Source organism: Lissotriton vulgaris, chromosome 3_1 (assembly GCF_964263255.1).
Source record: "Lissotriton vulgaris chromosome 3_1, aLisVul1.2, whole genome shotgun sequence".
NCBI lineage: Eukaryota > Metazoa > Chordata > Amphibia > Caudata > Salamandridae > Lissotriton > Lissotriton vulgaris.
This window is the reverse complement of record NC_141689.1, coordinates 1,792,849,764-1,792,864,197: the sequence shown is the minus strand read 5'-3', so window position 1 is coordinate 1,792,864,197 and position 14,434 is coordinate 1,792,849,764. Positions and strand designations below refer to the sequence as shown.

At 46.6% G+C, this 14,434-nt stretch overlaps 1 protein-coding gene across 2 annotated transcripts in view; it reads left to right on the top strand.

The window, feature by feature from the left end:
* The first annotated feature begins 3,342 nt into the window (after positions 1-3,342).
* MGAT4D (MGAT4 family member D) overlaps positions 3,343-14,434 on the top strand; it is a 720,909-nt gene continuing 709,817 nt past the window's right edge. The window contains exon 1 of one of the 2 annotated variants that reach the window (XM_086962223.1): positions 3,343-3,800. In XM_086962223.1, the coding sequence (XP_086818349.1) occupies positions 3,707-3,800 (94 nt within the window). In that variant the 5' untranslated portion in view covers positions 3,343-3,706. The remainder of the gene's footprint in view (positions 3,801-14,434) is intronic. The other variant, XM_086962222.1, reaches the window with a different exon arrangement.

The following is a 14,434-nucleotide window of genomic DNA, read 5'->3' as shown; positions in this document are numbered from 1 at the left end:
CAGTGTTACCCCAGTATGCCGATTGTGGGGTGTACAAAGTACTAACAAACAAACTTAGTGGAGAGAGCATGCCACTTTGGTCCTGGTGAGCAGTATTCCAGTGAACTACTATCAAAACACACTGACACCAGGCAAAGGGGGGGGGGGGGTATCTATGCCCGAAATATCCTACTTTCCTACACACACACCCTCAACATAAAACCCAATTTCCAACACAAACTCATTAACCTACTAAGGTATCTTACATACAAATCAAATTCAGTGGCCTAGAGTTTACACTCTATGATCTGAAGCAGTCCTATTACCCCCCTGTACTATTTTATGAGGTGTCAAGACGCTGACCAGAGATGTCATGAATATAACTACATCAAGTGCATGCATTAGGTATAAGAGTTAACTTGCCACTATTGTACCATTAACTCTTCTGGATACGGATAGAACTGAGCAGGAGATGCCTTTTCTCCAGTGTTTTCAGGGTCTTTGGCTCACTGGCAAAGTGCTGCAACTAGTTCCTAAGGAGCTCACTTTTCTGTCCTCTGCCTACCCTCTGCTTGAAAGTCTGGATGCAGCTATGAAAAAGAAATTGCAAAAACCTGGGAGACAAGCTTTCAGGCAATACCTGGCAGTTCTGGTGGGGCGGACAAGAGGAAAGAGGAGGAAGCACAGGATCACGTGGAGGACCAACATCACCAGGAAGACCAGGAGTACAAGGTCTAAGAGAATCAGGACCAGGTTGGGGATCAGGATAAGATGAACCAGGAGGAGTAGAGTCAGGAATTCCAGGGAAATCAAAACCAGGAACACCAAATGACCAAGAGGAGAAATATACTAGGAGGATGAGGGGGTAGGACAAGGAAGATCTTGGGCCCTACTACAGATAGGGTGCACGTTTCCTGTTTGTGCCACGGTGCACCTTTAAGCAGGTGCGCGGGTGCAAACAGAAAAAGTGAGCCCTATCATGTAGAATGCACTGCCTTCGGGGCAGTCGTGAACTCACGCTGCCCCCAGGGCAGTGCATTTAAGATAAATAGGGAGCAGCTGTTTAAAAGCTGCCTTGTGTTTAACGAGGGATATGAGATCCTCTTGCAGGTGGGTGCAGTGAGTGACTGCATCTGCCTGCAGGGGATGTATCCTCCAGATGGCTGCAATCAGTAGGAGCACTGCCAGTGTGCCACGTTTTAGGTGGTGCACTGTCAGTACGCCTCCTGACACCTTCTTTGCCTTAGCGCCCGCGTCTATATTACTGCGCGGGCAAAAAGGCATTCCCTCATTTGCTTGGGGCCACGCCCCCATGAAAATGAGTGGATGCTCTTGTGAGAAAGCAAAGGCTCTACATGTGTGCCAGTGCTTTCAGTATTACAGAAGGGGCTATACAAACATCTGCAAACAGGACCAGAAAAAGGAGGCCCGCAAAAAGGCAAACAGAAACACTATGATCGGACCAGCTGGCCCCAGACCAGAGTATAAGGATGACCAGGGCCATGAGAACCAAGGCTAGGAGGAACATGGTCTAGAGAACCAGGGAGGCCAAAAAATGGGGACCAGGAAAATGAGGGTCAGGACTATGGGCCCCAGTGTCAGGAAGAACAGGACAAGGAGGGCCAGCAGCAAGATGATATGGACCAACAGTAGTACCAGGATCTGGAGGAGGGCTAAACCCTTAACACCAGGACCATGAAGACTGAAATGAGCATGACCAAGACGACCAGAAGGACCTGAACTTGGATGATCAGAAAAAAAAGATGATAAGCAGGACCAGGAAGGCCAAGGCCTTGCGAATCAAAACTAGGAATATGGAAAGAACCAGGAGAAACACGACACCAGAAGGATCAGAGGGACCTAGGTCTGGTTGACTAGTGCAGGTAGGAAAAGGATCAAAAGGACAGGGTTATGAGAAGGAGGATCATAGAGACTAGCACCAGGAGGTCCATTACAAGGAAGATTACAACAAAAAGGATCAACAGAAACAAGAGATGCAGGAGCAGGACTAAGCCTAGGAGGACAGGTTTTTTTATTGGGGAGGGTGAGTGAGGTTCTTGGCCAGGAGAGATTGAATTTGACCAGGACCAGGAGGAACATGAAAAGAGGGTCGAGATCCAGAGGATCTGAACCAAAAAGTTGAAGAGAATGAAGACCAGCAGGACAAAGACCAGAAGAAGGGTTGTGAGAAGCCAGTGGAAAGTTTGGGTTAAAATCTTAATGGAGGCCCTGTGGATGCTTCTTACGTTTTAGCCAGGTGCGATAAGCAGCTCTAGTTTCAAAGTATAAAAGAAATATACTTTAGGGAAAGAGAAATCACGGAGTCTAGCTCCATCTAGCAGTCGGGCAACATATGATTGCTCATTGTTAACCAGTTAACCGCTGCGGTAATTCCGCTGCGGTCTGGCGTTCTCTTGCGCGGGCGGGGCCGCGTCGGGACGTGTGCAGCACTACGAAGGTAGTGCTCGCGACGGTCAATGGCCGACGGCAGCAGGGAAGTGGTTAATAAAGAGGCTGGCTTGTTTGGAATTAAAAATCTACAAATAAATATTTCTGAATGAGAGTGGAGCTCTGGAGTGTGCAGTGCCTGGGGCATAATGCACCGAATGCCCATGCCCCTTGTGATGGCTGTGATGAGGCACCAGGCTACCAGGATAAGAAGGCCCAGGATGTGAGAGGCTAAAATACCAGCATCAGAGGCGCCAGATCGAAGAGAACTAGGACCAGGAGCAAGACCAGGACCAGAACAGCAAATTCAAGACCATGAAGAGGAAGACCAGCAGGGAGAGGACCAGTAGGCAAATCAGGATGACTGTGTGGAGAATCTGGAGGACTAGGAGTAGAAGGACCAGGACGTGGAGGAAGGCCAGTGAGAGGGGGACCAGGACCTGATGAAACAGTGCTAGGATGACCTGGATCAGGATCTGAAGAAACAGAAACATAACCAGGATGCAGGGAGGGGTGCAAGCATCATGACTGGTGGAAAAAAAGGACCAGCACTGTGCCACGGCTTGGAAGAGGACGAAGTGAAAAGCAGCAGTACCGGAGGAAGTGGCGAGACTCACCACTACCCCACTTACTACTGCTTTTGGCGAGGCACGTAATTATTGTGAGCTGTGAGTAAGGTAAATGTGCGGAGGGAGTGGTGCAAGGGCTAATATGACGACACAATTGCCAGATGCAAATGTGCGGGGGGCGGGGGGGTGCGGAGGGGTTAGGTTTGCATCTAATAACAGGCGGTGGGGAATGCGGAAGTACGCGCACGGGTGCCCTGAGAGGTGCATAATATGATAACTGCATGCGCACGGGACCAGTTCTGAAATCTGAATGCGACTAGTAACCGCGGTTCCAGGAAAGCGGCACCCTCAGAGACAGAGGGAGGAAGCGGGGCGGGCTGCTCTCCCCGCTTGCGACCAGTGCCCTCGCTGCTAAGGGAGGAAGTCGCAGTGTGAGTGAAAGCGGTAGACCAGCCAGTGGAGGCGGAAAGCAACGGGGGAATGCTGCCAACCGAGAGACATAAGGGCATCAACCACTGAGAGGGCGAGAGGGGAAAGGCAGGCTGCTCCCGCCGCCTCCCGGGGGCCAGAGGAGCAGTCTCACCGCAGGGAGCAGGCGCAGGTGTGCAGGCTGCAGAGAGACGGCGCGCGGGCACAACCGCCTTCGAGCTGCCTGGCTGTTCACGGTCTCGGCGGAGGACTCTCGCAAAGGCGCCGTGGCAACCTATGCGATGAGGTTGCGGAATGGCAGTGCGCTAACACTCCTGTGCCTGGCCACCTTCGTGTCCGTCTCGTGGATCACCACCGCCTGGTTCAAACAGCGAGGTAAGGCACGCTACTATAATGCGAAGCCGCTGCTCTCAGCCAGATCAGTTGAGCGCACCGGCATGGCTCTCTGAGCAGAGCGTGGTTAACGGATAGCAGGTGTGCGCACATCCTCGTGCTTGTCCACAGGGTCTAATTAGTGACCGGTGAGCCGATCTCACAAGTCCGTGTGAGGGCCAGTGTTTTATTTAGTTGTTTGTGGTCAGTTTTTACTGTTGATTATTATGATGTTTAAAACAAAGCAAGATCAAATCCATGCCATTCTTAACATGTTGTTAAAACAGCGAGCTCAAAACTGCCAGTTTGCAAAACTGCACCACTTTTAAGCTTTCTATTTTACTAATGGGGCCACTTTTTATTTTGGTGCCCGGACATATTTTCTGTCCCAGTCCGAACCTGCTTTCCAGTTTGGTCACCGGAGAACTAGCTCAGCCAGGCTCGAACGACGTAGAGGGCAGTCGGACAGCGCCAAAGGGACTGACCTGGCTGGTTTTGACAGTTTGCGGTCTTCTTTTATGGTATGGTGGGCGGCTTTCAGCGATGATTATCCTGACACGAGTTACCTGCAGCAAGCGCAAATAATGCATGCAATCTTTGCAAATACTATACAGCATGTCTTTATAAGTTAAATATTGCGCCGATTTGCAAATGTGGGCTACTTTTTTCGATCTGTTTTGCTAAATGAGCACTTTTATTTTGGTGCCCAGGCATATTTCTTGCCCCAGCCCGACTCTAGTTGCATCACGTTTACACCACCTAATAATAATAATAATATAGAAGCTTATAAAGCGCCTGGTTACGCACACCTGCGTGTCCCCGCGCTGTAGTGAGTAGAGGCCGTGTGCGCCCCGTTAAACTTCAGCGCCCCAGTTATTGAAGAAACAGTTATGTTTTGAGCTTTCCTCTGAACCTGACCTCCGAAGGATAGGTGTTTACACCTGTGCCCAATATGGTTGTGTGGTGGAGCTTTCAAATGGGTCGCCAATTAAAATAATAGTAATTTAGAATAAATAAAGTTCAAGGCTGCATTTTTTCTGTTTCTACGTGCACAATGTAAGATGAATGAATACCACCTGTTTGATGTTATTGAATGGATTGACCCCCTAGTATTTTGAGAGGTCGAGTTCGCCTGTTTTCAGCCTTGTTTCCTGCTGGTCACATCAGATGTCAGAATCAAGCACCCAACTCCCTGAGCAGGGTGGACACGTTGATGTCATTCCTCCAGCTCCTTTTACCTTGCTGTACGCCTTCGACCCGGGCCCCAAGCAGCGGCCATATGATTTCTCAATAGCTTTAAGTTTCATAGATCATACAGTTGGTGTCACCCCTTTTAGCATAGGGTTAACTCAGGTGAGAACTGACATGTCAAACCCGTCGTGAACAGCAACTGATCGGTGGCCGTGAGCTGTGAATATTGACATTGCGAAATGGATGGGTGAGGTGATGTCAATGGTCGTGGACCACTGCCACCCTCAGGTCAGCCCCGCTGTATCACATTACCCGTTTTGCAAAGACAAATTTGAGCACTAAACTTAAAGGAGGTCTTAAGACCTGTGAGCACTTTGACAGCAACGCACACACCAAGGGGAAAGGTAAATAACCTTAAAGAGTTAGTCAGCTTTCCCAGAATAAGTGCCTGTAGATTACATTTATTTGGAAAACAACAGGAGCTACTCATAGAACACAGTTGGACAGGTGCACAGTGTATTAAAGCAACCGGGTCCAACCAGGTGCCAATAGATATCCGAATTGGAAATGTAAGACAGTAAAAAAATATATCTTTGATTCAATCAATATATCAAGCATAGGTTTAAAAGGAGTCCGTATATGCAACAATAGTTATTGTATTTTTTTTTACGAAAGACAAAATTAAAGCATGAAAACTGGCAACATTCAACATGAAAACGTAAAAGTACTGAAAAGAAGGCTGATCACAGGGTGCTACTGAAAAAGAAAGTATTTCCTGAATAAAGTGATTGAGTGAGAACAACAGCGGTAGACTGAATATGTAAGCAAAAATATAATCTAAAAGAGCAGCCTGTAATAATTTGATCTTGTTGAAATCCATATAATCCTTAGGGAAAAGTGCATTTTGGAAAATGTTTTTTTTGCGCCGTAGGTGTCAGCGGTGTTTTGACCCTTGAAAGAGTCACATTGTCATCATCAGGACAAACAAAGGAAAAGAGACCTCTATTGCTCCTATGTCACTAATTGCAAGTAGGGCACAGTAAGCTGGACTAGTCATAAAGAACCAGGAGGGAACGAGTTTGCAGCCCAGGAGTTTATATGCTTTGCTTTCAAGGGACTCTAGTAACAAAGATTTACTGCCTCTTGCTTTTCGGAAACCGTACCTGTCTGTACCTGGTCTTCTGTTGGCCTCATGTTTTGAGTCAGTCCATGATTAATGTAGCTGCCCCTCTGGCTGCAAGCTTTGAATCCATCTTTACTCTGGATTCAATACCTTGTTGACATTTATTAATTTGGGGACTAGCTTTTGATGAACAGTCACCAAATTAAATTGAGCCCTTCACTCTGGCAGCTTCAGGGTTAACTTAGCTGCCTTGATGCAGAGTTAACTTTGTAAAACCAGCAATAATTGATTCTTCGTTACCGGAGTCCCTCCAGAGCAACACCTATAAGCTGCTGGGATCTAGACTCTTTCCTTTCAGAGTTGGAGTGGCTGTTTACGACAAAGTCCACATACTGAACTCTACTTGCAGTTAGTGACATAGACCAATACAGTGGTTGTTAGAAATAGGATTTCTGTTTGGCTAGGGTATGCAGCTAAGCCAGGCAGAACCTATCACTCTAGTCAGGGTAGATCAGATATACACCCTAAATTAACCTGCTCACCCTCTGGTAGTTTGGCACAGAGCAGACAGGCTTAACTTAAGAGCTGATGTTCAAAGTATTTGTGCAAAACCCACATAGCAAATCACAGACACACCACAAAAAGACTCCACACAGGTGTACAAAAACAAAGGTTATTTATATAGTTAGACTGAGACCAAAAATCCAGTTAGCAGGTCAAGAGGTGTACACTGGTACATATATCAAACCAGTTCATTTGTGATGGAATCAAGCAGTGCTAAAAAATCAGCAGGTCTTGATCTAGAGCCTTTACGGTAATTCTGTAGAGTTTTATGAACAGTATCTGTCCTCTGACTACTACTCTAGCCTAGTCCTGTTTTAGTCACAAGCAGCGTAGAATTAAACTCGGCTGCAAGGGGCGCAGTGAAATCCTTCAGACTGCCTGGGTGACACGTAGACCACAATAGTAAGCACTGTTGCTGCAGGGATTGTGGCCTGACCCCTTTGGAGTGTATCCCCTGGTCACTGGGTGGGGCACAATGCGATCTCTTGGACCGCTATGGTCAGCAAACACAAGCTCTGGGGAGCATCATGGTGTGGAACGCTTATATTGTCTTTTTAGCAGTGAGGGCGACAAGATGGCTTACGGGGTCCCCTTGCTGACTGGACGCTGTCGGTGGTCTTCCCTGGCCCCGGAACACAGTGTTGTTCCTCACCCTCTCTGCTGGGGTGAAAAAGCGGAGTCCGATCCACCGAGATTCGGTGCCTGAGGGCCGTGCTGAAGGAGGATTATGTAGGTGTGGCAGTGAAGATGTCCGCAGCTTGTTCCACAAGGGGGGACGCGCTGCAAGGTGATTTTGTGGTGGGACGTTGAAAGAGGATGGCCGCGGTCAGGAAGGACTCGGTGCTTAGAGCCGGCGGATTGAGTCGCAATTGGTGATAATGTGGTGTTAAACAGAGTCAAGAGGCCCCAATGAATAACACCCAATGCTCGTGGTTTAGCAGCGCTTGCTCTCATCCTGCACCTTTTCACGAGGTGGAATGCTGATGAGTAGAACAGGGCGGGGGAGGCTGCAACCAAACTGCTTACAAGGACTTCGCTGTTCCATAAAGCAGGTGATGAGCATGGGCAAGCCAGCAAGTCCTGGAAGTCAATCTGGAAGGAATCTTAGGTTTCCCTTTGTAGGGCAGAGGTCAACAAGCAGCAGGGCAGCAGTTCCTGGGAACAGTCAGTCACAGTAGAATGGCAATCCTAGCGCAGCAGCCTTTACTTCAGCAGAACGTCTTTTAGGTCCAGTAGTGTACTAATTTGCTAGGGCCAGAGCCCTCATACTTATATCCCAAAATGCCTTTCATATAGGGTTGACTTCAAGGGGCCTTCAAAAGTGCCCAAGGGTCCCTTTCAGTCCAGTCCTGGCTCCAGACTACTGGTGGAGGGTAGAAAACAGATCTAGCGGCGAACCAGCAGCAGGTACTCCAATACCATATACTCACCTGGCAATAACCGCTGGAGTCTAAGTTTTTGGTTTACCATTACAAGATTAGTCTCCTCTCGTTCTCAACTAATCTTTCACTAATCAAAATGTTCTTTCCTCTGGTCAAATGGACCATTAGTCCATTAGTCTGTGGTTATTTCATCATAATAGAAAATTATTTTAAGTCATTTCACCATCAACTAGGTCAACTAATGGTCCATTGACCAGAAGACATAACTTTTTGATTAGTGAAAGATTAGTTGAGAATGATAGGCGACTAATCTTGGAATGGTAAATCATAAACTTTGACTCCCGTGGTTATTGCGAGGTTGTGTAGTTGTTTTTATGGGCCCAGGTGAGTATATGGTATTGGAGTACCTGTTGCTGGTTCGCCGCTGGATCAGTTTTCTCATAACTCTTTGTGCGAGAGCAGGACACAGCCTATTTAGATGCAGGTGTGAATCACCTCTCCCTTTCCTAGCCCAGGAAGTCTATCAGTATGCATATGTGTCACCTGTCACCCAAACATACCTGTATTTGTGGCTGACTAGAGAGTATGCATAGAAGTGTAATTGTCACCCTGCCAGACTTGCATTGGAGACAGGCTGCAGGCAAACAGAGTAAGTTAAGAGCAGAGAAACATCCACTTTCTAAAAGAGTTAATTCTAAAATAGTAGTGATAGATCCAGATTTACCATTAACCCCTTCCATGCTGCCGTCGACCATTGGCCGACGGCAACGCTACCTCGCTGGTGCTGCCATCGGCCAATGGCCGACGCGGCCCCGCCCGTTTTGCGGAAGTGCCGCACTTCCGCAAAATCGGCCACGCAGCCAAGGTGTTAAAGAGGATTTATTGTTACCAGTCCAAGCATACCAAACATGACAGAGATACTCCTTTTCTGATAAATAATTGCCACTTAAAAGTATATAAGGGAATTCCCTATGCTAGCCTATGGAAGGAGTAGGCCTCACTGCAGTAAAAAACGAATTTAGCTGTTTGTCACTGCCAAGATATCTAAAACTTGAAAGTACATGTCCTGCCTTTTATTTACATAGCACCCTGCTCCTGGGTCACCTAGGGGTGATGTAGGTGTAAATAAAACAGGAGTTTAAGGCTTGTCAAGAGGTTTTAAATGCCCAGTCTCAGTGGCAGTAAACTGCACACACAGGCCTTGTAATGGCAGGCCTGAGACATGTTTGAAAGGCTACTTGGAGGGTGGGGCGTGGCACAACCAGTGCTGCAGGCCCACTAGTAGCATTTAATTTACAGGCCCTGGGTATATGGTATATCACTTTACAAATGACTTCTACGTAAATTAAATATGCTAAACGGGTATAAACTAATTATACCAGTTTTAACTAGAGGAGAGCACACGCACTTTAGCACTGATTAGCAATGGTCAAGTGTCCGGAGTCCTACAGCCAACAAACAGAGGGTCAGAAAATAGGAGAAGGAAGGCAAAAGGTTTGGGGTAACCCAGCAAAAAAGGGCCAGGTCCAACAATGCAGTTCTTCTTTGTTTGGCCTGATGATGATCCAGTGATTCTTTCAGGTGATTAAATGCCATCAACACTTATGGACGCAAAGCCATTTTCCAAAATTAAATCTTCTCTAAAAATCACATGAATTATGACGACCAAATTATTACAGGATGCTCTGTAAACTTATTTTACTTACATGTTTACAGCTGTTCTCACTTGATCACTTTATTCAGGCAATAAGCTCTTCTGCGCTAGGACTGTGTTATCAACTTCACTTTTGAACATTTGTACATTTTTCATTGATTAGTGCCTACTTTTCATGTTTTTAATTTTGCTTTTGAATTTTTTAAAATTATTATTGTTGCATATATTGATTGAGTCTTAAATTAGACCTTTTCATTTAATTTACATTTCCAATTTGAATATTTAATGACAGCTAGTTAGACCTGTTGTTTTAATATGCAAGTAAAATTCATGCACAAAGGGCCTGGTTGGCGCTGGGTCATGTGCATATAGTTGTGCGTATGAAGGTCTCCAATTGCTGTCTCCAAGGGACATGCATCATGGAGTACACATGCTGGAAAAGGTACCCTAGTGTCTTCTTTCAATTATTATTATTATTATTATTATTATTATTATTATGATAATAACATTTATTAAGGGCACTGTTACCTGTGGGTGTCCTGGCGCTATGTGAAATATTACCTAAGGATCGAACCAAGGACATGCTAATCAGCAAATAGCCAAGTTTTTAAAGCTTTTCGGAAGGTCAGAAGGCTCAACATACCTCTCAGATACAGAGAAAGCTTATTCCAAACTTTGGCTGCATTAACTACAAAGATTTTTGCACCCCATGTGGCTTTTTTTTACAAACGGCACATAAATAAGTTTGGCATAGGATGAACGTAATGGTCTATTTGAAGTATACCAGTACAGCCGCTCTTTTAGGTAGGCCGGTCCTGCTCTTTATAGTGCCTTGTGAACAAGACACAACGCCTTGAACCGGGTACACTTCTTGACTGGCAACCGGTGCAGTGTCCGTATCTCTTTCGCTATTGGAGCGTATTTTGGAATGCCCAACACCAGTCTAGCAGCTGCATTCTTCAGGAGCTGCAGCCTCTGGATTAAGCCTTTCTTAAAGTTAAAATACAGACTATTGCTGTAGTCCAGCCTCGACATGGTGATGGCAGTGACACTATTTTTTGGCATTTTGTGGGTAGCACTGGCAGAATTTTCTTGCAGGACCTAAGAACAAAAGATGCAGCCGAGATCACTGAATTTATTTGGTCTTTACATTTGAGCTTCTGGTCCACCCACACACCTAGGTTTTTAACCTTCCCGTTGGGTGCGGGGTGGGGGCCCAGGGTGTCTGGCCCCCAATCCGGCGTCCAGAAATTGGGCTCATTGCCATAACATACCACCTCCATCTTGCTGGAGTTCAGTTTAAGGCAGTTCTGGGCCATCCAAATCCCTACGGCATTCATACACCCTTCTGAAACGTAGAGCCGTGCTCTTTGCCTCAAATGGAAGAAGAGACACCACAATTTGAGTATCATTCACGTAAGTAGTCAGACTAAACCCAAATGACTGAATAAGAGGGGACAGAGAGCATACATATATATTGAATAATGTCGGACTCAATGAGGACCCCTGCAGGATGTTTGTTGTTACTACGCATGCTTTTCCAACGCATGCCTTTACCGCGCAACTTTTCCAACGCAAGTCGTTAAAACGACTTGCGTTGGGGGGCGCTGGCTAGTGAATAGTTTAATTTACTATTCCAACTCCAGTCCCCGTGGATAGTAGGGAAGGTTTTGGATAGTAAATTAAACCATTCCCTATCCTACAACGCCCCCCAGAGCAAGTCGTTGTAACGACTTGCGTTGTAAAAGTTGCGTGGTAAAGGTAGTGCGTGGCAAAAGTTGCGTTGTAAACGCTGTTCCCCATTTCTCTCGATAATTTTAGCCGGTATCGGAAGTCTGGATATTGGCATGAAATTATGTGGATGTTTAGTGTCAACAATCGGTTTCATTTAATAAGGGCAGAATAGAGGTTTTTTTGCATGCAGGGGGATAATAACCCTCTCTGTACATCAGATTAAAAATGGGTGTCAGGACTCGAGCGACTGGCTCTGCTGCGAACTTTAGGATCGCTATTGAACAAGGATCCGAAGGGGACCCGGATTTCACCTTCATAAGAAGGTTAGCAGTTTCTGTGGTTGTAAGCTTGGCAAAATTGACCAGTGACCCTTTCCTATCTAGATGCAGGTCATCCGCTTTGCCCGCCATAGACTTAGAGGTTACATTAGTGAAAGTGGAAAAATATCATCCACTTTCGCATAAAAGAAACAGGCCAATGTTTCAAAGAGCTCCTGACTAAGTGTAAATGTAATAGCAACTGGGTTGGCCAGGCTAGTGACTTTATTGAATAATTCCCTAGCTGAGTTATTAGCTCTCTTGATCTTCAAAGAAAAAAATAAAAGCTTTGCCTGATGAATCTGCTGTCTATATATGGCAAGACCCCGTTTATACTCCCTCTTATTGCTATCCTTGTACTCCGTTGTCCATCTTCTCTCCAGTTGTTCACAACTCAATATTTTTTCCCTGATTTTCTGTGAATACCAAGGAGCGGAGGGTTGCCGTCTAGTGGGGTAAAACTTTTTTATAGGCGCTAGCTTGTTCCCTGCTGTTTTTAGCCAGCAAATGTAGGAACGTGTTGCCTTTTCTAAATTTACAGGCGGCGTAACTGTGGTCTTATTGAGTACGTTGCACAAATCCTCGGCCACTACTTTTTTCCACCCTCTTTTCTCCAGTTTTTATTAACTGGTTTCTGAGGGTGGCGCACGGAAATATTAAGTTTAAATAACACAGCATTATGGTCCAACCATGGTAGCGGAATGATATCAGTTACTTGTATATGTGGATTGTTAGAACAATGCCACCAAGTATATGTCCTGCCTGATGAGTCGCATCAGTAACCAATTGCTCTAGGTTACTACACTTCATCGAGTCTAGCAGTTTGTTTCGCTGTGTCTGGATCAGATAAAATTTCCAAATGGAAATTAAAATCCCCTAAAATAGTATGGGAGCAAGCCATAATACCTGTTTCCATAAGTTTGCCCGCCTGCTCAATGAAGCGGCCTCTAGGGCCTGGTGGTCTATAGACAAGTGAGCCTTGAAAGGTGTACTGGGGAGATCAACTGAGGGAGAAGTCTAACGCCTCGCAGCCTTCCGCCTCATCCGGGCTAAAGGTAGCAACAAGGGAAGAATGGTAGATAACCGCAAGTCCACCCCCTCTTCCCTTAGGCCTGTTCAAAGTGTAGCACACAAAGTTAGGAGGAGTCACCGTGACCAGGTCCGGGCCGGAGGCATTGTCCTTCCAGGATTCTGTAATAAAAGCGATCTTAATGTTTTCATCTTCTATGAACAAAGCACTCTCTGTGCTGTGTTTAATCAGCGATCTAACATTAATCCGGGCCTAATTCCAGGTAGTAGTACCTGTGTCATTCCCCCGACTTTACAGCGTGATTTCTAGCCATCTCTTAGGTGTGAAACAGTAGCTTTGGCATTATGATCCCACACCCTGGACAAGCTTTATGGAGCTCCTGGGGCTGAGAATCAAGGCTGATTAAAGGGCATGAATGTGTATTGGTATTTACATTGAGATTCTTTAACCCCTCCCATGCTCATGACGGAGCCGCTCCGTCATGAGCATCGGCTGAGCTGTGCTCATGACGGAGCGGTTCCGTCATGGCCCTGCCGCCGCGCCTGCGCGGCGCTGATTTCGCGCCTGCGCGCCGCGTTCTATTGAGCGGGCGGGGCCATGACGGAACCGCTCCGTCACGAGCACAGCTCAACCGCGGCTCGTGACGGAGCGGCTCCGCCTCGAGCATGTGGCTGCCGCTCGGCTCCCCCCTAGCGCTGCGGCGGAATTGCCACCGCAGCGAAGGGGTTAAAGAAAGACAATCATAACGCATTTTTAGCTGATTACCTGTACTTCCCTGAACAGCGGGGCTGGCGCTGAGCGTGGACGGGCTCAGACGGGCTTGCCTTCGGCGCACCATCGACACGCCCGCTGCACGCTCGCGCCAGACACCGTTTAAATGTCATTAGGGACCAAAAAGCAAAGCCCGCTGACCCCTCGCCACACTCAAGATGGCAGACCCTTGCTCCCACCGCCGGACCACCTGTGCTGGTAAACAGGATGCGGGAAGTTAAAATGAGGTGCAAGTATAAAAGGAAAAGCTGTTGGCAGGATAACAGTCTTAACAAGTTTAAAAATAACTGTGCAAAATTCGCAAATTTAGCAGCAAACACACGTAACTCCCGACTGAGCCCTCAAGAGACTCACAATTAAAGAAAATCCGAGAATTTGCGCAAGTAAATCACACGATTTGTTTAAATTATTGAGGCGTCGCCAACAATTGTATACAGAAAATTCATTCAAATCTCGGTGGGTTGAAGAAATGACCATTGCAAGGGGCGTACCGCGTGCCCTTACATCTCAATGTAGTCGGGGCCCCGTTTATCTGTGAGCTGCGCACAGCTGCTTCCCAGTAATGGTAATTGCACCTTGTATGTTAGGCATTCCAGCGGTTCCTAAACACATTGACAGCAGCCAAAGGGGCCCATTGTCAACCAGAATTGGTTTTACAACCAATTTCTCATTCCAGGCTGGGATGTTAAAGACAGTGTATTATTAATTCAATGGCAAAACTAAAACTACAAGTCCCAGAATGCTAGCTGTTTGATTAAACAAAAAAAGGACTAGATGCAGGTGTCAGAAATGTGGAACACTTGAGTGCTGTGCATATTTTGCAAGGTGGGCTGCCATTAGAGCTTTGGACCCTCAGTGTCACATTTGTCGT